Source organism: Caretta caretta, chromosome 5, assembly GCF_965140235.1.
Source record: "Caretta caretta isolate rCarCar2 chromosome 5, rCarCar1.hap1, whole genome shotgun sequence".
Lineage (NCBI taxonomy): Eukaryota > Metazoa > Chordata > Testudines > Cheloniidae > Caretta > Caretta caretta.
In genome coordinates, this window is record NC_134210.1 from 20,508,335 (window position 1) to 20,531,826 (window position 23,492).

Below are 23,492 nucleotides of genomic sequence, written 5' to 3' on the forward strand. Positions count from 1 at the left end.
CTGTTTGTTTCAACTGATGTGCAATTGTGACAAACAAGCAAGTTAAGTTGATGCAACAGTATCTTGAAATATGCTTTCTCACCCTATATTTTTGGAAGGGAAAAGGGAGACTAAAAAAATTATTCCCTTTGAGAAATATCCATACTGTGTCAATGTTGCTCATAAATTAGTAAAGGCTTATAACAAAGTACTCTGGATTTTATTTTTAAATGTACTTTCAGAAAACCAAAGATGATTTACTTAAATTTGACATTTTAAACTAATTAAACAAATGCAGGCTACATTAAGTCTTCTGTTTTTAAAGATAAGCCAGTCCAGTTTTAAAATTTAAATGAAACTGTAAAAAAAAAAGCTTTAGTTATTACAATGACAAAATTAAACTTGGCAAAAGTAATGAATTTTATTTACAAATACATGTACCAAGATTACAACAGAAATACTCTAGTGAAACTCCATCTCAACAAAAGCAATGATTTATTGGTAATGGCATTAAATGAAACAGACTGACAGTCTCTGGCTACAGTCAAGCAATTATCCAGGAGCTGTAGATAAAGTGAAGATCCCATTTGATTGCAATAAGGCGATCCAGTGTTTCTTGCATCTTAGTGGCTCTCTCCTTTTTTGCCTACCACCTGATAAAAGAAAAATAGAAAATAATCACTAATGAAAGTTAAGTTGGAAAACAAACAGCTTCCCAACCAATTTTTTATAAGCTTTGAACTAAATAAAGTGGCTGTTTGCAGTTGTAGTAATGGATTTTCAGCATGCATTCTAGTGCTGTATACAGAGGGAGCTGTAAATTCCTGCAGGAATTAAACAGGACCTGCAATATATGTAAGGAAATCCCCATCTTCAAGTATTTTTAATCCAGATAGCAAAGATCTCGTTTGTTCGAGGCAAGTTAGGAAAAAGGAACAGCCCTCATATTTTTATTATTCACAAAACCAAGTTAGGTGTTAAGAATCAGACCTGAACACACAACAAAAATGTAGTGGTAACCCATCCTTCTGGGCCCAAATTTCAAGTAGTTGTTGTAGGAGATGAACTCGGTCTATATTAAAGACAGGTCTGAGAGAAATTTTTGCTTTATAATGTGATTCAACACTGAAAAGTAACTAAAAGTGGCATAGCAGCATTCCACATTTATTTTCAATGACTTTGATGTCAAGTGTGCTCAATGCTAGTGAAAAAAATTTCTAACTGCCAGCTCTGCAAACTCAGTCTGGAATCAGATTCAAGTTTAGTTCTTCCCTTTCTAGGTATCATCAGTAATAAAGGTTTAGAGGGCAGATTTGCCTTCTAAAACTAATGCAACCTCATTAGTTTTGACTGGAGCTTAAACAATTCTGTTTCTGCACAGAAAGGAAGAGAATCCAGCCCACTTGGCTAAGATAAGCGCACACAAAACAGGCAACAGATCTAGGTGTAAAATGGTTTTTAGTCACTTTTCAGACCAAAACCACACTTTTGAGTTTTTGCCAACCCAGAAGAGTAACTGGTTACAAACTAAACAAATTAAGTGGAAAAAAATCTGTGTTAACAATTTAATAATCATAACACAGGTCTGGAGGATAGAAGCTGTACTAATTTTGATTCTGTCCCTGATTTACCATGTGGCCATATGCAAGTCATCCTCTGGTTCTTTGTTTACCCTTCTAAACTTGAGAGTAGTACTTACCTACCTGCCTGGTGTTACCAGCATTATGCTTTGAAGCCGAAGTTCTATTTAAATCCTATGTATGTAATAGGGCAAGTTTACAGCACTATGATACTGGCAATGCTGAAATCTTTGAAAAGTAAAAATCTCTGCATTTTAATAAATTGACTAATGTGGCAAAATTTGTTAATGGGGTAGTATGTTACCTTTGCAGTACATGGCTTCCCAAGGACACAGCATGTTCTCACAAAAGTTCATACAGCTCTGTATTTTAGTACAGACTGAAAAGATGATGGTTGGTGTACCTGGTTGGAACCGCGATTATGTTCTGCTGTGACACATGGGAGATCTGGGTTATTTGTCCCAGTATTGCCTCCCTGAAAGGGCTGCAACAGCTTTCACCACTCAGCTGCAATTGCTCTGACTAAAAAAAAAACCATGCTGATTGAATTCCTTTGTAAAGAGCTTTGGGATCTATTGGTCATCGCCTCCTCCAAAGAGCTCGTGGACAGGAGGATGCTCATTGAACTGCAGAGCCTAATGTGTAGAGCCAAGAGAATTTTAATTGCATGGCAATGTTGAAGTGTCCATTAAAAAAAAAAATCCATTCACTTGTGTTAAAGTTTGATTAATCAAGTTAAAAAAATAAGATTAAACCCAACAAATAAGTAAACGAAATATATATTCTTTGATTGTGAATCTTAAACCCCAAGCACACCAGATTTGGATTAAACAGGAAAACATGAATATATTAAAGATTATTAAGGATGTTAGCAGATGTGTAACATCAATCAAGAAATAGATCGATACCATTCAGAGGTGGGAATTGTCAACTTGCCCATGTGTATTATCTGCAAAAATTAAGCACCAGAATGGATATTTTGTCATCACAGGCCAAAAAGGCTCATTTCCCATCCCTATCCCAAATGGAGGATGGTTTTAAGAACAGCAATTTTTTTACTTTTAACAAGAAATTCATCTCCCTCCCATCACTTACTGGACACTTTATATGGCAGTTGTTTGTAAGATACCATACCTTAACTATGAGTAGGTACTGCAATTGTGACATAATACAAATATTTAACATTAGACATTTTGTAAAAAATCAAGTGAATAATTTCTGGATCTGACTGGCCCAACAATGGCAGGGAAATGAAATTGGTATGATTTGCTAAACATCTTTCTACTAAAAAATTAGCCAACTAAACTGAAAGTTTTGAAACAATAACTGGAGATGAAAAATCCTGAGATTGTCTTCATGATCGATTACACCGTAAAATCAAACTGTTCTAATGTTATTCCCCATAAAATAAATTGTATAAAAGCCAAATTAACATACTTGCTCAACTCTCAAACTGCATCTCAAATTGCTTTACAGGATTAAATAAAAGATAGACTATAAAAATCACAGAAAACAGGTCTAAAAAGCGTTGTATAACAAATCTACTATTTAGTTTTAATGTTAACAAGCATAAAAATTAAAAAGCAAAGCTGAGAAAGAAAAGATTTTAAAATGGGATTAAAAAAAAGATGAGTCGATGAAGCAGAGGTGTACAGGAAAGCTGTTCCAGAGTACAGGAGCTGAAGAGGAGAAGGCTCTTGCACCAGTGGCGAGATTGTGGAAAGCGAGAGAGATAGATGCTAGATGAACGGAGGGAGAAGGGAAGGGTGTGGTGCGAGACAAGGTCACTCTTAATATTCATTTTAAAACATTTTCTTCTGCATTTTTAGTTCTTTGGGGTTGGGAAGTTAAGCTGAAAAACAAAAACAAAATGTTAGAAAAAAAGGAAAAGCAGCCTGGAGTGCAGTTTTAAGAAGAAATGAAAAGCTATGATCATCTGGGGCTTGGGAACCTACTTTTTACATGCACCTAAACCCCCACTCTAAAACGGAGCAGTAGTTTATAAGGATTCTAAAATGCTGATATTTATAATAAATATAAAGTGAAATTATGTTAAAAGCATACTGGACATGAGTGAAAAATCCTCCTTCCTCTCCCCAAAAAATTAAGCCTGCAAGTTCACTACAACATTCAACAGCAAGACACCTAGATCTCTGATGCTAACAAATGGGAAATAAAATAAACCCACTTCTTTGACCCATCTCACTTGGTTGGTCTGGCTAGCAGGGTAACCTAGCCTAGCAAAGTCTCTGGAAGGAAACATCTTAAAAGTAATCTGCTACAATAATTCAATCTGCACTACAGATATGGTAACTTTAATGAATACATAGCTTGCATTGGCCTACAGGCAAAAACTAGATGTCAACACACCTATGGTGTTTAGTTCTCACAAATATCACAGTGTCTCATTTTACTACATTTACAAAACTGGCCATAAACCAAGCATTTCAAGTAGTATTCTTATTGTGCATTGACTTTCCAGGAAAATACAAGTACTTTATTTACACTCTCCTGCTGCTCATGAGGTCAGTTAAACAGGGCAACAGAGTCTCTTTTCTCCCCTGCCCTCATGTACCTCAGTTTACCACACTCCACTCAAGTTTTGTATTAAAAAAGTTTTAGAGCATTTAACAGTTCCCACTTATCAGCTAAACTCAAGTTAAGAGGAGAGGGAGGAGCTACATCGTATCAATCTAAGTTTAAAAGCCACTTGTATTTTGCATCATTTTATTCATTGACCTAACATTAATAGCTGGATCCATGTGTCACAGTTCACTGTCTCAGATAACAGGTTAAGTTATCATTGAAAGACCAACCAGCAACTGCTTGTTTTTATTAGTTTTCAGTACAAGATTGAACTAACCACAAACTCCACATTTGACATTCTAAGTACTGGATGTTGTGGCCCTTTTCCGTTTACCTTTTCCGCCTTGAGCAGCTGCTCAGTTTAAGCTTGGTTACCTATATAGGGCTTTTGATGCTCACTTTAAACACAAACAAGATGGTCCCTCCCTGATGAACTCTTGTCTAAATCAGACAAATTATACAAAAAGTGTTAAGACAGCAGAAGACTGGGAAAAAAGGAAAGCATCTACTGGGAGCACTGATTATAAGGAACTGTTGCAGTTCTATCTTTATTTGTATTATAAATTACAAGACCACAATGGAGCATAGTTTGAGCCAAAGTTGAGATTAGTGAGCAAAGTTAAAATAGTGAGTTCTCAGGAGTTATACATAGTTATCTGTAGATGGAGAAAATGGGTTTTGAAGAGTTTTCCAGTTAACTTTTTATTCAAAACCCTTTTTATACACTTGAATATAATGTCCAACATTAAGGTTGTACAGCTAAATTGGGAAAAGTCTGGAAATGCAAAAATTAAAGTTCCTATGGGAACCATAACTACACATTCCACACGTTATAGTAAAATACTTAACAGTAATATTAAATTACGTATTCTGGAATTAAAATAGGAAATATTACAGATGTGTATACGTATTTAATTTGGTGGCTAAATTTTGTCCTAGGAGTCTTGGACCAAATTCATATCTGGTTAACCAGTCCTGAATTTATCCCCTTAAAATCAGTCAGGAAATGCAGAAGTTAATTGTACAACTTTAATGTTAAATTAATATTTTATTTAGTTTTCATATTTCTTTAAAATGGAGGCTACAGATGAACAAATACATTCCTTGCTATTTAGAAGTGTGTATTCCTTTGACTGCAGCACGTATGTGGAGCAGGCATCATGCACTCAGATGCACTGGTGTGTTATTTACCAGAACTATACAGGTGTTTCCAAGAAGTCCACCAAGGAGCAGCTTTAGGACCTGCTCTCCACAGAGGCAAGGACTGACATCTGGGTTCACTCACCCAAACCAGAACAAAGAAAGCAAGATATGCCTGGAGAACTGCACCAGTTCTAGGTGCTTGCACAGCTTTATGAAGACACAGTAAGTCTGAATTGAATGCGAGAGTCAACGAGTGCATTAAAAAAACATTAATAGGAAGATGACAGATGGCCATAGAGGAGAGTCCAGACAGAGGCAGCAGTTTGGGACAGCTGCGCGCTGTATCATGAACTGTGCAGCTTAAAAATTAGTAAGGTTTTCCACTGTCTGGGCTCTGTGCTACATTCAAGCGTTTTAAAATGTTTCCTAAATGTAGCAAGCATGCACCTCATTGAGCACTACTTGTATAACAAGCCTGAAATCCAGTTCATTAGTGAATAAAATAGTGTTCCAGCATTTTTAAAATAGAGGAAGTCTTTCACTGTCAACAATAATTTTCCTGAGACAGTTAAAAAAAGATCTTCCTGGAATGGAGACCAAGATGTCAATTTGAAAAATGAATTTTTCAGATTATGAAGCAGTGAAGATTATGAAAGAAACTATTTCACAGACTTAATAGCAATGATTACTCTAGAATGCTGTAAAACTAATACAAAACAAAATAGTAACAAGTCCTTTTAAAAAAGCAGAGCATAACAGATGTCTTTTGGCTACTCACTGTAATTGGGTGGTAAGAGACTTATCTACACATTTCTTCTGGTTTTGAGCCAACTGAAAATACTATTAAACAATTCTGTATCAGTAATTCAAATCCCTTTTCAGCACATTTAACACAGCCTTTTTAGTCATTGTCTTTTCAAGTTTGAGTGTATTGAACCAAGTGTTAAAACTCTGCCTTTTGCAGTATCACATTTAATCTAATGGATATAAATTTATCTGTAAATCCTTACAACACTAAAGGTTATCAAGGCTTCCAGATAACTGATTTTTTGGCAAATACTATTGGTGTAAAGAATCAAGTTTTGTTTACCACTGCGGTGAAGTTATCTACTTAAAAAGAGTGTGGTAGTACTAGTTATCTGCAGCAGTATGGGACTAGTTATATACGGAATTGATTGGCTCGAACACATTTTAATTGGCCAGTTTTAGATGGAGTTAGATGTGGAATAGTAAAACCACCCCCGCAAACGGCAGAAGCTATGTCGGTGACAAAAGCTCTGCTGCCAACATAGTGCTGTCCACGCCATCACTTATGTCAGTATAACTCATGTTGCTCAGAGGGGTATGGGGTGGTGGTGGTTAATTCACACTCTTGAGCAACATAAATTCTGCCACCATAAACTGTAGTGTAGGCATAGCCTGAGAGTTGGCTACCCATTAAGTACTCCATTTCCTTTAAGCCCTTAAAGCACCCACTTTCAGTCCCACCCAGGGTGGTCCAAAAGCAGCTCCAAAGGAATATCCAGACAAATCTTTATTAGCAATAAAGAGTCCTTAAATGATATTGGAACAAATTAAAGTTAGATTAGAGTTATGTTATGAAATTGTATAAAGACAGACACCATGCGTTACTGAAGAAGCAGCCTTATAACCAAGCATTTCCAAACCTCTCTAGTCTCTTTAAAATTGCCTCCTGAACAAAATCTTCAGGCACAGATTTTGGTTTACTTAGGCTTTCTATTTTCCAGTCTCTGCAATGGCTTTTCTACAAACTGCCCACCTGCGGGGCACAGAAATATTCAGAGACAACATGAACACTGCAACTATTACATATAATCTTTAAGGGGTCATTGTTTATCAACTTTGAACCCCTAGCTGTTATTTTACATTTCCAAAATGCCTTACACCTTGAAAGATTCTCAGGCATGTTACACATCACAGACAATGTTGCATGGAAGCCAAAATTTCAAAAGTTTCAAAGGCACTTGTGTTGCACCGAGAGGAATAAGAGGTATCTTAAAGCAAAATGAACAATTACAGAAAGAATCCACTTAGCTGAGAATGAAACTACCAATCCACTAACAGACACTTGTTTTAAAAATATAATTAAATATTCATGTGTGTGTTCTGGATTCCAACTTACTCGCTTGAAGTCATTCATGTTTGTTGCTTGGACTGGAGTTCCAATAAATGTAAAATATGTAATTCTTGTTGTCTCTTCATCACCATGATTGGACTGGACAAATAACTAAAAAAAGTAAGATAGTTCATTTATTAATTCTAACTTTGTTTAATATACATGGTGTAGTTACAGCAGTTTGGCCAACACTACAATCCTTCCCTTAAATGTGAGGTATTACACTGGTTAGTTTCTCAAAATTTTAGAAAAAGTGGGGGCAGACAATCTAACAGCTTCAGAAGTGGAGTATACCCCAAAAATATTACTTTGTGGGAAGTACTATAGAAGTATAAATAACTACAGAGTTCTTTAAATATAGGCCACTCTCCTCATTAAACCTCCTTTGCTCACCTCTGTAAAAACGACTACTAATCAAGCATGCAGCAAGGTGGAATCTAGGTTTCCCCAACTTTGAGGTCTGTGGTTAAATCAGAAGACCACATTCACAAAGCAAGAAACTTCTAAATCAAAGTAACTGCAGGTGAACAGTTAGTTTACCTACTTTCAGATTATATCAAATGTCAGTTTAACCATTTTCTATATTTATTGAAATCAGCATTACCTCTTCATAGCAAATTGTGTAATTACGTTCTTTCAGTATGAAGATTTGCTAGAATTCAACAGGAGCTCAGTAGGGATAACTTACATGGCTCTGTAAATGCTGTCCTATATGGATTTCATGTTCTCTATCACTTTCTCTCCTTAAAAAAAGGATGAATTGGTAATAAATCTATAAAACCAAAATGTTTTCTAATTTGGTTTAATCTGGCTTTATATCCACAAAAGCCAATACATATTATAAAATGAAAAACAAATCAATCATCTCAGGAAAGGGAAATGGACAGGAACTGGGACCAGACGACAGTTTGGGAGTACAAGGAACAGATCTTATGGGTCTCCTGCACCCTTATCTATAATTGTTCATTTTGCTTTAAGATATCTCTTATCTTACAGCAAAGTAGCAACAAGATCCCTCTCCCTCCCGAGGAGGGAGAGCAGCAAAAATTAGGGGGCTACTATGGGCCCTATGCCTCATGCCACAGGGAGCAGCGTTAGTTGCCCTTAAAAAAAAATTCTTCCAATGACAGTGAGTTGAAATGTTTTCCTATAAGGGCTGGATAGCGTGAAGAAAGGGAATTTGCGGTGAATAAGGGCTGTGAAGGAATGTGCCTGGCAGAGGCACAGGAGGGGATTGTTTTCCCAGGGGAAGTGGGAAGAAGTTATACTGTAACTTTTGACAAATTGCTTATTTATTGTCTGTTTTTTTGCAAGCATCTTGGAGCACAGACTCTCTGCTAGTACAGTGCCTAGCACAAGGGGGTCCCAATCCTGGCCGGGGCCTTTAGGTCCTTCTACAATAAAATACTATTACGGGGGGGGAAATCTACTTATGGAGAAGATGTTCACTGTGGCAATGACATTGTAATATATCTTAGCACCCATCCTTGAAACTCTTGGGCACATGCTTACCATTATGAAAGTGAGTAGTTCTACAGAAGTCAATCGAACTGTTCGCATACTTAGTCTTTGCATCATTTCCTGATGATGCATCTGCTACGTCAATCAAATTTTGGTCAATTTTTCTCTGATGTACAAGTCTTCACATAACCGTTGAAACCAGCACTTCAGAGAGCAACACTGGATCAGGCAACATTTTTGGAGCCAAGACCTCTGTCCCTGTGTCTCTAGGAGCTACTTACCTGCATCATACCCCCATTACGAAACACACCGGAAGTTTTTTTTAAATTAGTTCTATTATATTGTTCAGTTAACAATTAAATGTAGATTTCACAGTTAACAGGATGTTGTTCATATACTGTTTAATAAGATAAATTTACAAATGCATACAAGATTCTCACACTTAAGAACCCATAAGCCTACAGGAGACTACTGGGAGTTAACAAGCAGCAGATACGCGAAAAATCTTGGAATTGACCACAGTGCAGACAAAGATCGTCAGAGAGCAATCTGGATTTGGTAAACCAGGCCCATTCAAACAGTGAGTTTTAACAGACAGATGCAAGGTTATACATGTAGGAACAAGGAATTCAGGCTGTACCTACAAAATGGGGGACCGTACCCTGGAAAACAGTGACGGAAAAGGATTTAGTGGACAAGTAACTCAACATGAGCTCCCAGTGTGATCATGTGGCAAAAAGGGCTAATGCGATCCTTTGATGTATAAGCAGGGAAGCAGTGAATAGGAAGGTGATTTTACCTCTGTATACAACATTGATACAGGAAAACTGCATCTAGTTTGATGTCCACATTTTGAAGAGGATGTGGGGAGTACAGAGAAGAGCCACAAAAATTATTTGAGGGCTACAGAAAATGCACTAAAGTGAAATAAAGATCTCAAGCTGTTCAGTTTATCAAAAAGATTCAGAGATTAGCTGATTAAAATATATAAGAATATTCTCAGGAACCAAATGCTGAGTACTATAGGGCTGTTTAATTTAGCAGCCAACAGCAAAACAAGAACTGATGGCTCGAAGTTGAAGCTAGACAAATTCACATTTTAAAAAAAGGAGGCTTTATTTCTAAACTATCAGGAACAAAATACTACAGGAAGCGCCCAGATGCCCTTCTGGAAGTTATGCTTTATTCAGACAAGTTACTGAGTTCAGTACAGGGGTAACCCAGAGAAATGTAATGCCCTGTGGCATACACAAAGTATTAAAGATTTAGTGGACCACAAACTGAATGGGTCAACGTGATGCAGCTGAAAAAAAGGTGAATAATAGCAGCAGTGTTGTATGTAAGACAAGAGACATAACTGTCCCACTCTACACAGCACTGGTGAGGCCCGCATTATAATACTGTGTTCAATTCTGGATGCCACACTTTAGTACATGTGTACAAATTGGAAAGAGTCCAGAGGAGAGCAACTAAAATAAAAGGTTTCAAAAACCTGACCTATAAGTTAAAAAACTGGGCATGTTTAGTCTTAATCTGCAACATGGGAGACCTAGAAAGTTTTTCCTAATATCCAACCTAACTATAAGCACTAGAATGGGCTTCCAAAAGAGGTTGTGTAATCCCCATCAGACATTTTTAAGAACAGGCTGGACAAACACCCATCAGAGACAGTCTAGGTTAACTTGGCCCTACTTCAGCACACGGGATTAGACTTGATGAGGAGGGGAAGGATAGCTCAGTGGTTTGAGCATTAGCCTGCTAAACCCAAGGTTGCGAGTTCAATCCTTGAAGGGGCCATTTAGGGATCTGGGGCAAAAATTGGGGATTGGTCCTGCTTTGAGCAGGGGGTTGGACTAGATGACCTCCTGAGGTCTCTTCCAACCCTAATATTCTATGATTCTAAGGTCTCATCCAGCCCTAGATTTCTATAATTCTGAAAGTCCGACTGGATGTCTAACAGTCCCTTTCTGGCCTTAAATTCTATGAACGTATGTTTGACGTAAGTGTGTAGTAAATCTGAAATGATAGACTGTTATAAGAAAACCTGGCTAAGCTTTGGAACCTTTGTCACCTCCACAATTATTTTGTCCCAGAGTATTTTAAAGTAGACTTCCAAACTTCATATAGCTACATTTGCATGAAGCTTGGAAGAGAAAGCTTTACTTACAGTTACGCTGTTAACATTCTGAAACTTTACATAGCGAAGCTGGACAATACCATCTTCTTTTATATCATCCGGCGTTAGTTCCAAGGCTTGGGTTGGTTCACTTCTTTCTGCCTCTTCAAAGTCCATAGATCGGGGAAGGTTGATGAAGATTTTTATATACTTGGGACCTTGACCTGTGTTAAAATAGATCAGCAATTTTAAGTAACTGAACCATGTTTTAAAGTATAAAATTTCAAAAAACATCTTTAGGACAGTCTGTTCTATAAACAGATTAAAATTTTAGTTTTGCTACGTAAAAATGTGGTTTCTGTACTTCTGTCTTGCACAGATTCATAAATTTGTACTTCTGTCTTACTCTAGTGTATTGTCAATATAAACATCTGTGCCATATCAAAAATAAAGCACAGGGATAGCATGAGGTTACATTAAATTTGTTTTAAAGAACAAACAAGTCTATTGTACTGATTTTCTTTTTTTTCCTAATTTCAACAAAGCTGCTACAGGACTTCCAGAGATCAATAGGATCCACACTGTCCTCTTGCCATTAATACATGGGACTTGCTAATAGTTATAATGACACTGCTCAGAAAACAGGAACTGCGGCTATTAGATTCCAGATACTGAAATAAGAGTCTAGTTAAACTTGGAAAAACACTTAAGCCTTTAAAAATGGTGTAAGCAGAACTTATTAGGAACACTTTGATGGAATGAAGAAACAGATGCATTTTACTCACCATTATCTGGCCCTTGAAGTTTCATGGAATAAAGCTTGACAGGTTGATTAAAAGCTACAGTAATAAGGAGCTGTAGAGAAAAAGTTTATCAAAGTATTTTTGAACACAGAAAAAATATTTAAACTAGAAAAATAAGCCAAAATTCTGTTTAGTTCAGGAAGAGTAGCTGTGATTGCTAGGATGTGATAATATTCTCAGTCTTTATATGTAAGTATTATTAGAAAATAGAGAAAATCCTCTTACACTGTTTCTAAGAAGGGTCATTTTAATGAAAGCCATTCTACTAGAACCATGAACCAAGTATCTCAGAGAGTTTGGCCAAAACTTTTGAAAATGGGTACCTAAAGTTAAGAGTCCTAACCCAAACATCTCGTGCAAGATTTTCAAAGGAGACTAGTAATTTTGGGTGCCTCAATTTTTGGCTGCTTCATCTGAGATGTCTTAATGATGCCCTATTTTCAAGACTGGAGTATACAACAGTTTCCAAACATTTGAATATGAGTTTAAGAGCCTAACTTTAGATACGCATTTTCAAAAAATCTTGGCCTTCATCTCACCCATGTCCCTGAAAGCCTCCACAAATTTAGAATTCTGTTTAACAAACATTTTACATAGCATCAAGAGCTGTGCTTTATCTAAAGGAAAAACATTTAGAAGCTATGTGAGATTACGGTTTTCACTGATTTTAAAGTTTTCTTCCCCAAGTCAATTCTCCACCGTTTAAAATAAACCCTTGAGCTTGCAATTAATATCTAGTAACAGGTTTACTGCATTCATCAAGCGCAGGGATGGGCAAACTACAGCCCATGTCCGGCTGGCCAGAATTTTTAATCTGGCCCCCGAGCTCCTGCCAGAGAGCGAGGTTGGGGCTTCCTGAGTGGCTCCCAGAAGTGGTGACATGTCCCACATCCAGCTCCTATACGTAGGGACAGCCAGTGGGCTCTACATGCCATCCCTGCAGCTCCCATTGGCCGGGAACTGCGGCCAATGGGAACTGCAAGGGCAGCGCCTGTGGATGGGGCAGTGCGCAGAGCTGCCTGGCTGTGCCTCTGTGTAGGAAGCGTAGGGGGGACATGCCACTGCTTCTTGGAACTGCCTGAGGTAAGCACCACCCAGAGCCCACAACCCTGACCCCACATCCCAATCCCAAGCCCGCACCCTAACCCTCCCAGCCCTGATCCCCTTGCCACCCTCTGAACCCCTTGGTCCCAGCCCAGAGCACCCTCCTATACCGCAAACCCCTCATCCCCACCACAGAGCCTGCACCCCAAGCCAGAGCCCTCAATCCCCATGTCCCAGCTCCCTACCCCAGCCCTGATCCCCCTCCTGCCCTCCGAACCCCTCGGTCCCAGCCCAGAACACCCTCCTGCACCCCAAACCCCTCATTCCCAGCCCCACCCCAGAGCCCACTCCCGCAGCTGGAGCGCTCAAACCCTTCCCCAACCCCCAATTTCATGAACATTCATGGCCCACCATACAATTTCTATACCCAGATGCGGTCGTCAGGCCAAAAAGTTTGCCCACCCCGATCAAGTGTGTAGTTTATTGTAGGCTTGCTGCTGGTAAGTACTGTGTTGTTTGGCGTTTGGTTAGCCAGAAATAGAAAGATGGGAAGAGCTATTAGTCTCCACACAAAAGTTATTTCTCCTGCTTTTTAATCCCAAGACTACTGTAAACATAGGAGAATTAGATAACGGTATTAGACCAATACAATGAAAAAACCTGCCCTTTAAAATTATATTGAACCTCTAAAACAAACTGAAATTATACCTGCTCATCACAGTCAGATTCCAGGTAGGTAGCGTCTTTACGTAAACAGTTATCAAATCCATGTTCATCACTTTCATTAAGACATTCACAGCCAGCTTTATTAATAAACGGCATTAAATCCATCTGAAAAAGAGCCAACAGTGTTGCTTGTTGGGTGCTTGAAAATCTGCCATCTACTAATTGAAAAGGATTAGTAAATATGTGGATGAGTGAAACTCATTGGATATAGGAGAAGATAAAATAATAAAACTGGTCAGACAACTTAATTATGAACAGAACACATTGAAGCATTCATCTTACATTTTAGTTAAACTCCCCCCTTACCTCCTCCTTTCCAAATTTTATAATCACATATTCCCTGGAATGCAAATGCACAGAAGTCCACAGCAAGAGACGTATAATAAAGTGAATTATCGGAGGCTGTATTTTGGTTTAAGCATGGAAACTATATCCTAAAAAATAATAATGCATTTGCAAAACAGGCACAAAGACTGAAGTTTTAACAAAGTCCAAAAATAAGTCTACTCAAAGATTAATCGTGTACAGTTAATGGAACAGCTTAGAATGCTATCACTGTAAATGTTACTAGACTCCACCTGCAGAGCTAATCTTGTTACCTCTCACACATAGCACTGAAAAAGATGCTGTTAGTTTTATAAAAGGTGTCGATGACTAGATTGCACTCATTTCTAACAGGTTTTAGTATTTAATTAAGATCCTTTCATCGGGCATTAAGAATTCCCCAGCCCTTTTCCTTGTGCCTACTAGAGCTTTCAGAACAGCGAATAGCAGCAATTGCTTGATTCACTGAAGAGCAGATTTCTTCATGGTTGAACTTTTTCTTATGAAGTATCCAACTAAGGGTATTCACATCTTGAAAGAAAAACATGAAAATACCACCAACTATATACCAATAGGGTACAAAATCTAGATCAAGATACACTCAGGATATCTGTTCAGAGGAAAAAGCGTTTGTTGTTTTGTTTTTTCTTCTTTTTCAAGATTATAGAAGTCTATTGTGCCTTCAAGAAGGCTTAAGTTCTACCCCAAGGATAATACCTGATGTTATGGACTACTAAAAATCTGTGACATCGCTGTGTAATGCAGTTAAGTACACAGCTAATAGCTCAACAGAATTCTTTACTAGGCTTGCATCCTCTCGAATTTTCAAACTTCTTTAAAACGTTCAACCCCACGAAGAGGCAAAAAAAAAACCACATTACCGAGGACAATGTATATGCTCAGTTTATAGCTTTAATATTCAGTTTAACTTGTTATGAAAAATGAGGTGGCCAGAACTCCACCCCACCCCACCCCACCCCCCGGAGAGAAGGTGGATTTCATGCTTTCCTTACTCAAAAAGCTCAAGAGATTTTGTTTAAAAAGCTTTCCAGATAATTATAACCTTTAAGTAGAGGCTGAACTTAAAAAAAAAATTATCAGTGTTCTAGAAGTTTATTAGCAGGTCAACAGGTTAAATTGCAGTCTTACTTATAAGGGTGTGAATTTGTCTGTTACACAATTGAGTATTAAAAAAATCTGTTTATGAAGTTACCTAAGTTTCAAAAAATCAGATGTATACCTACTTTGCGCTTGTGTTACTTAAATTACTTCTAATGTGTTTTGGGCTGTGAAGCTAAAAACAGCCTTTTGCCTCTTTGTATTACAACGTTGCCATGCTGGATGTTACATTAACTATTAGTGTAAGTATTTACATTCACAACTAGATGCAACACTAATGCTAGTACCATAGTGCGTAATTGAACTGTTGCAAATTCAAGTGGCCTGTATTCCTACTGTTTATTTACATAAGAACGATTCAACAGGAAGAGTATGTTATTTGTATTTGTATGGTAGATGTCTCTATTTAGCTATGAATTTAAAGTACTTAACATCCAAAGAGATGCGTTTTTACATTTAACATAATTTTAGGTTTCACAACTACTATTCACAGTTAAGTTTAATGTATTAGATTTCCTAATACTAAATACAAAGCTACTGTAGTGAAGCTATCATGTTATTGAACCTATTAGTGGTTTTAGTGTTTCTGAAATATAATACCAGGTATTCAAATCAAAAGTGTTTTTATATTGCTGCCAGAACAATAAACCATCCCTTTTTAAGTAGAAACATTATATCAAATATTGCTCAGAGAACGCCACCTCACATGACAGCTCTATCAGAGTGTTTTGTCACATTAAGTTTCTCATTTACATGTGTTTGTTGGTACAGCTGTCAGACATGCTTAAGATTTGCAGTGCACAGTTGCCTTCGGGTAACATGAAAACAAGTAGAACAGTGCTTTCAGGAAATGTTTTCTTCCTTAAGTATTTCAAACCATATTACTTCTTTAGCATCATAGTTTGGCAACAGTGGTTCAAAACTCCAAGTATCCTGTTAAAAGGTTTGATTTGTCTGAAAATTAATGGAATTACCATAAAAAATATTTAGAACAGCGTTTTCCAAATGTTTGGACAAAAGAAATTGATTTTATTGTCAAAAAAGGACAACAGTCAGGTTATTTAGGCCCAATGCAGATATTATGACACTACAGCTTTATAAAAAAGCAGCAATGTTTCCACAAACTTTCAAATTCCAGTTCAGTTTCTGTTGAATTAGACATTCCCAGGCAGCTTTTGCAATTCAAGCATTTCAGCAAAGTGCTAACAATGGAACCAGACAACTTCTGGTTTTCACTGATCAAGCAGAAACATTAGAAGAAATCAGCATAAACTAATGTTTTTAAACTTTACCAGTTTTTTTTAATTCTGTGCATGAACATGCAAGAAAAAGGGTAAAAAAATGTCTATTTTCATATGACATCAGTTTTAAATTATGGACTTCCCTCCAGATCTTAGTACATGAAGTTAAAATGCTGTCTCCTCCAGACCTCTCATTAGTTCATGTGTGACGAAGTGTTGGAAAACCACCATTATGAATAAAGGAACTTTGAGATATTTTAATTGAGCACACTTACTAATGGAGAGATAAGTGAGGAGAAATACAAACAACATTCAAGCAGAACAGTTTCTAAATCAAGCTTCACCATGTTTCCTGTAAGGCGTCAGAAGTTCTAACGAACCAAGGAAAAACGTTTGCTCTTTATCGTACTTACCCTTCCATTTTCAGTTATTATGTTTTCTGTGTGAATGCAGTTTAAATAATTTAATTTTCAAGGTGTCTATATTAAATATTTCTCCAAACATTTTCCCTCCCCCAGGAATGATCTTAATTTCAGTGAACATTTATGCCTCAAGCAAAAAGTTTTATGTATCCTGTGACTATGCTATGCCACAATATTCTGCAACAGACTAAAAAGTATTCTTTAGTTTTAAAGATATAATTTGTAGCTTTTAGAAAATACATGAAAGGTTATACACTAATCACTCCATAGCAACAGATGAGAGAGAAGTGAAACAAGTTCAGGTTAACAGAATTGTACTTGCCTAGTTTTGACTATTCCTATTCCGCTGTGATACTGTGACCCACAGAGAACCCCTTTTTATACCTTTTTTGTACAACCCCAAAACAAGAGCTACTTTATATCTCTGTTTTGCGGTGAGGTGAGTAAACAGAGTTTGGCAGTATTGTACAGTTTTCCAAATATTCTTAGAAGATATTAATGACCAAACTATGATAAGCCACACACCACTCCTTCCAATAAGCAGCTTCCAACAAGCTTCTGGGGTAGCTGCAACATTACAGCATGAGCAGATTAAGAAAAAAAGTTACGAGAAAAGGAAGATACTGAAAAGGTAGCAAAGAGGATTCACTAAGGAACAGTTCACAAAATCTTTAAGGCTTTAGCAGTTATAGAAATAACTGTCACTTTCCAGGAGAGAGATCTCCACTTTCTAAAAATGTACAGGGAAATAGACTGAGAAGTCTGGTAGAAGCAAAGATATAGTAAATATCCACAGCAAAATTTTCAACATGAAACACGAAATCCAATGTTCCAGACGTAGAGGAATATTTTGGAGGAGGAGATTTTTAGTTACACCATTTTCAGATATTACTGTAATATATTACTATGCACAAGTCAATCTTTAAAAGTTTGCTAGGAAAATTGAAAAGGCAGGTGATATTTCAAAAAAAACTTAAGACACTTAAGTTTCTGCCTAAACGTATCCACTTTAGTTAGATCAGAGTACATTTAGAAAACAGGGCAACATTGACATAACTTGCAATAATTTACTTTAAAAAAATCTTTAAAGTAAGGGATGCATACATATCCTTTTGGAATATCTGTGTCCTCATTACTTCCAGGATCATTCTCTAGATGCTGTTTAATTTTTTCTTCTAATCCTACAGCATCAGCTCCTTGATACTGGTCGATTCGCACTTTGTTTCGGAAAAACAGAAATGTTGGTGTTGCTGATATATTATTTGTTGCAGCTGTTCCCTAGAATTCACAAATTGATCATCAGTGTTGTGTAATAAAATGTTAGATACAAACATTTCTAAACTTGAAAAAAGTAGCTTTGTTAACATGCAGGAGCATTAGCAATCATGATCATTTGCATCTTCGCACATCTAGAAAAACAGCTTAGATTGTAACTAACTGTTGCTGTGGAATAGCCCTAGAACTAAAGACCATTCACTCTGGGATAAGGTAAACTGGTAGCTCTTTAAGCTCTTCACCCTCCTCTGCCAACACATATCAAGGTTAAAGCCATGATTGCAGACCAATAGACATGGTTGCTAATAAAATGAAGAACAATGTATAGCAATCTCACTTGTTCCCTCTTCCATGATTGCCCTTAACCAGATATTTTATATTTTTAAACATACAATATATATACACTAAATATTGATTAGGAGATTCCATTGCAACACTGCTGCCCGCAGCAGTACAAAAGGATTTTCATTTTGTTATCTGCTTGTGTTTCTAATCTCTTCAGATGCCTTTGTATTAGTTATCTATCCTGCCTGGGTCTCATAATCTATTACAATTTAGTATCATCTGCAAGTTCTGTTAATGTTGTCTATTCCCCTTTTTCCACTAATAAAAGTAAGACTCCTGGTCATTTCAAGACACTTCCTAGCCTCTCAATGTTGATGTTAATCATTTAACCATTTTGTTCAGCCAGTGACAGTATTGCTCTACTCCCAACCCCACTGGAAATAAGTTTTTATAACATGTCAGAAGTCACTAATAAATGCTTAACTAAAAACTGATGTTATATCTGCAGCAGTCTCAATACCTACTTATTTGGTTTTTTCATTTGGAAATATACGCAGACTTGTTTGGTAAGATTTATTCTTCATAATTCATGCTACTATTGCCCATGATTTTGTAGATATTTAGCACACTGGACACTCCCCCCAGCCAGGTAAACCAGTTAGGAATTTCATGGTAGTAACAACTAGGATCATTTTATTTTTGTATTAAACAAATGCAGTAATTTCTCCTGTCTTATTGGTACCACCCCAATACTCCACGAATTTTCTAATCTAACTGTCAGCCGTTCAGTAAGTTGATTAGTTAATTGCCATAGTGTCCTAAGATACATAGTTTGGACCAACTGACATGTTTATTCATGATTTCCAGATCCACTCTTTTATGAAGAGCAGCTTATAAGGCAGGGGTGGGCAAACTTTTTGGCCCAAGGGCAACAGCTGGGAATAGAAATTGCATGGCAGGCCATGAATGCTCACAAAATTGGGGTTGGGGTGCAGGAGGGGGTGAGGCCAGAAAGGAGGAGCTCAGAGTGCAGATGGTGGCAGTTCTGGGCTGGGATGAGGGCTCCGGCTGGGGGGTGCAGGCTCTGGGGTGGGGCTGGGGATGAGGAGTTTGGGGTGTAGGAGGGTGCTCTGGGCTGGGACTGAGGGGTTCAGAGGGCGGGAGAGGGATCAGGGCTGGGACACGGGGTGAGGCTCCGGGCTGCGCTTACCTCAAGTGGCTCCTGGCAGCAGTGGCAGTCCGTTCTCAGCTCCTATGTGGAGGCACGGCCAGACGGCTCTGCAAACTGCCCCATCCGCAGGCACCACCTCTGCAGTTCCCATTGGCTGCGGTTCCTGGCCAATTGGAGCTGCAAGGGTGGCGCCTGGGGCGCGGGCAGAGTGGCACACCCTGGCTGCACCTACACGTAGGAGCCAGAGGGGGGCCATGCCGCTGCTTCCAGGAGCAATGTGGAGCAGCCCATGACCCTGCTCCTCAGCTGGAGCACAGCAGGCCGCAGACCCCGCTCCACAGCAGGAGCTCAAGGGCCAGATTAAAATGGCTGGCGGGCTGGATCCGGCCAGCGGGCCGTAGTTTGCCCACCCTTGTTATAAGGTCTTACTTCCCAATGATCAAAATGTATTTTTGTATACTACTCACCTGGCACTGATGTACATCCACTTCCAAAAAAGTTGCCTGGGGATATTTATTACTCAAAGCACTGAAAGCTGGGGCTATCCTCACACAAGGGCCACATCTATTAACGAAAAAAATTGATATAAGCTTGTCCAACTTTTGCAATTGGGGCTGTATTTTGCCCCTAGATACACTATCCAGTCTCTGTTGAAGTCAATGGGAGCTGTGTATGCATTTGGTCCTTACAGATGTAAGTTTCAAAATACCTTTCATAGTTGGTTGGCAAACCTGGTTAGATATTTGTAAATGACACAGACAAAATAATGTGAGAAATGTAAGTAATGTGTCCCGCTTCCTGCTTAGACAGTTCTGATTTTACAGTGACAAGATTCATCTGTTAGCTCTAAACTCTATACTTTAGGTTTAGTCTGGTTAGTGTTACCACATATCACTATCAAGGGAGATCATACCAGGTAAAAAGGAAGCTGTCTGTCCAGTTTGGGGCAGAGTTCTTTGCAGCTCTGAAAGAGAACTGAACTACACTCACAGTGGAAACACAAAAATCAATAGCTCAGACTAACCCTACTTAGTATTTTAATAAATATACTGAATTTTCACTTTATTAACTGTAGTTATATAATTAATTCTCTTTTCCATAGTAGTTGGTGTTCTTTGTTTTCTGCAAAAGGTTTACCATAAGTGACATTAGCTTCTACTACAGTATTCACTCAACCATGAATGCTATGTAGTTAGTCTTCTCTTTTCTCCTGCATTCGGCATGAGAAGTCACTGATCTCCAGCAGCAGTGTCTGCAGGAAGGCACATCTTCAGAAATTTCATGAGGTCACTTAGGGTCAGATCTTCAAAGTATTTAGGTTCCTAAATTCTACTGAAATCAATGGAAGTTGGGAGCCTAAATACCTTTCAGAATGCGGGCCTAAGCTACTGCTCTCCTAACTAGAGCGCATTAACTCAGCTCTTTTTGATTGTAACCTCTTAATAGTTGCTACCCCAAAAATGTTATTATAGTGAGGAAGTACTATAACTGTAGTGAAGAATGAGACTAGCTTACTTAAAATCCCAATCACTACAATATCTAGGAAGTATCAAAGTATAAAGAGACTGAGGTGGTTTCCTCTTCTCCCCTCAATTTTTACTAAAGTAACTTTTCTGGCAGACAACTTATGTATGTTGTCTCCTCTTGTAGGGCCTTTCATCTATCCTCGCCAATCACTCACCTTACAATTTCTTTTCAGCTGCTCCATAATGTGCTTTAATAGTGGAGTTATATTTTTTTATGGTTGCCTCTAACTGGCTCTTGATCCATGCTTTACTATAGCAGAAGAACTTTGAAGTTAATGAGAGTCTACAATGCTTCTGCTATTCTTGCCAATTGTAAGACATTCAGCTACAAACACTGTAGTAGATCAAAATATTAAACATGCCTATTTTAGGACAAGGGGGGGGTCTCAGACACAATTTCCTTAAAACTGGGTCATGTCAATCAAGTTGAACAGATTTCTTCTATACAGGTAAGAAAATGCATTATTTGCTATAAGAGTGCTAACAGTTATAGTACTTTATTTGCTCATAAGAACCATTTACTTGCCCTGAGCAAGTGGAATAGTAGGATTCCGCAAGGCTGCAATAAGATACAGCCAAGTTTCTATAAAGCATTAGAGATTAGAATGTTATAATAAAAATTGAGGAAGATTTAAATTCTGCTTAGATGTTCATCTCTTTGAGACAGGGACTATCTTTGTTCTGTGTTTGTACAGTGCCTAGCACAATGGTGTCCAGGTCCATGACCGAGGCTCCTAGGATCTACAATGTTAATAATTAGGATTACATGACTTCAGTACCAAAACCAGAGTACCCACAAATATGTAGCTCCAAACTGCAAAATGGGCTCGAGAAATTACACCACCAGATTGATTACAATGAGATTGGATTCAATACAACAATGCAGAAACACAGCCCCCACCCCCTCCAAGGCCATATATAATTAACATGAAACCTACTATTATGTAAAACACTACATAAAAGATGGGCTTGCTTTCTGGTTCAAATGCTAAATATATTCTTCGATTTAGAAGACTGCAGTTTCATTAATTAAGCACGCTGTTTAAAATTCAAAAACTTTAATGAATTTTGTATTGACACACTGCAATCAGAACTGCAGGTATTAATAATACAAAGATTAATAACTGGTTCCCTAATCCTTTCCACAGTAGTAGAGTATTTTTGTCAACAGCCAAGATGATGCAGCATTCTGACAACTAATTACAAAATGAAGTGAGCTGTAGCTCACGAAAGCTCATGCTCAAATAAATTGGTTAGTCTCTAAGGTGCCACAAGTACTCCTTTTCTTTTTGCGAATACAGACTAACACGGCTGTTCCTCTGAAACCTAAAATTATTTAAGTTAGACAATGCCTGATATTTTTAATTTTAATTACTGTAAGATTTTCAAGGCCAGAATTTTCACAGTTAAAATTCAAAGGTAGGGTAAGCATTTGCTAAACCTAAATTACCACTAAAATTAGACATGCCTGATCCACCTACCAGTCTACTGAAGTTAAATTAGCAAAAAGCAGAGGGAGAGTCACCCTTTCCATGCAAGAGTGACTATCTTCTACACATTCGGGGTTTTAAACAATCACAGGGGAGTCACATGGACCTCTCTGCCACTGGGACAGTCTGTGTGATGGACATTATTAGCAAACGATCAGCGTGTGTCCCACTAAACTCACACAGCAAAACGTTTCCTTCGCAATCAGGAGGGATCATAAACTCTGCCCTTAAACCTCTCCCCAGTAAGGGGACCTCGCTCCTAGTAAGGAAATCTGACACCCGCCACCCGCACACGAGACACAAAGTTCGGTGCAGGAGGACTGGGATTCAGACCAGAGTCTCCCCAAGGCCACACGCTCTCCTAGGCCGGAGAGCGAGGAGTGACAGGTAGGGGGGAGAAGCCCCTTACACAGCCCCGAGCGAGAGACCCAGCCAGACCCGTCACGCCTAGGAGACCGAAGGGGAAGCGAAGTTAGCGCCCCGCCGCCCACACGCCAGGATCCGCCTGCCCCCACAGGGCAGGGGTGCAGCAGGGCGGGGGCGAGGCAGAGCAGGGCGTACGAGACGGGGAGCCCGGGGCCTTGCGCGAGGGGCGCCTGAAGCAGGGAGAGACCCGGGCCCGGCGGGGGGAGTGGCGTCCCAGGGCCCAGGAGTGGCGCCTCTCTCTCCCCAAGGTGCCGATGGAGGGGCGGCCAGGCCCCGGGGACCTCGGGTCTCCTCTCACTCACCCCCGCATGGTGAACTTGACCACGGCGAGCCGGGAGCCGGCGGCGCTGAGCTCCGGCTGGAACTCGGTGTCGTTCGCGATTACCTTCACCCCGACCATCCTGGCCGGGGGTCCCCGCCACCAGCGGAGGCAGCGAGCCGCAGACGCCTTCGCTTATCTGCAAAGTCACCGCGGGAAAGGTGCGCCCAGCATGCACCGCAGCCGCAGCCAGGCCCCTCTCACGCGGCTTGCTTCCGGGGGCGGGGCCGGCGGAGCGTGACGCCGCTCCCTCCCCCGGCAGCCATCTTGCTGTAGGGCGGATAAGGCCGTGGGTGGAATTAAGCAGCCATTTTGAATG

The 23,492-nt window shown here is 39.0% G+C and overlaps 1 protein-coding gene across 4 annotated transcripts; it reads right to left on the reverse strand.

The window, feature by feature from the left end:
- Positions 1 to 375: 375 nt before the first annotated feature.
- Positions 376 to 23,379, reverse strand: TXNL1 (thioredoxin like 1). Of its 4 annotated transcripts, XM_048851748.2 has the most exons (9): positions 23,157 to 23,378; positions 19,880 to 19,976; positions 17,786 to 17,959; positions 13,558 to 13,680; positions 11,788 to 11,857; positions 11,054 to 11,226; positions 7,432 to 7,536; positions 2,468 to 2,508; positions 376 to 632 (listed from the first exon to the last, which is right to left on the reverse strand). In XM_048851748.2, the coding sequence occupies exons 1-9, from the start codon at positions 23,252 to 23,254 to the stop codon at positions 626 to 628; spliced, it is 888 nt and encodes a 295-aa protein (XP_048707705.2). In that variant the 5' UTR covers positions 23,255 to 23,378; the 3' UTR covers positions 376 to 625. The 4 variants fall into 4 exon arrangements, with proteins under 4 accessions (XP_048707705.2, XP_048707706.2, XP_048707708.2 ...); XM_048851749.2 differs by lacking the exon at positions 2,468 to 2,508 and having other exon boundaries at positions 23,157 to 23,376; XM_048851750.2 differs by lacking the exons at positions 376 to 632; positions 2,468 to 2,508 and adding an exon at positions 3,192 to 3,411.
- Between the last annotated feature and the right edge of the window lie 113 nt (positions 23,380 to 23,492).

Excerpts from the sequence above, each read along its gene's own strand:
- TXNL1 (XM_048851748.2), bottom strand. The coding sequence starts at position 23,254 with ATGGTCGGGGTGAAGGTAATCGCGAACGACACCGAGTTCCAGCCGGAG. Across the intron at positions 17,960-19,879 it reads TGGATGTACATCAGTGCCAG|GGAACAGCTGCAACAAATAA; the intron begins GTGAGTAGTATA and ends TGTGAATTCTAG. Across the intron at positions 13,681-17,785 it reads CAGATATTCCAAAAGGATAT|ATGGATTTAATGCCGTTTAT; the intron begins GTATGCATCCCT and ends GCTCTTTTTCAG.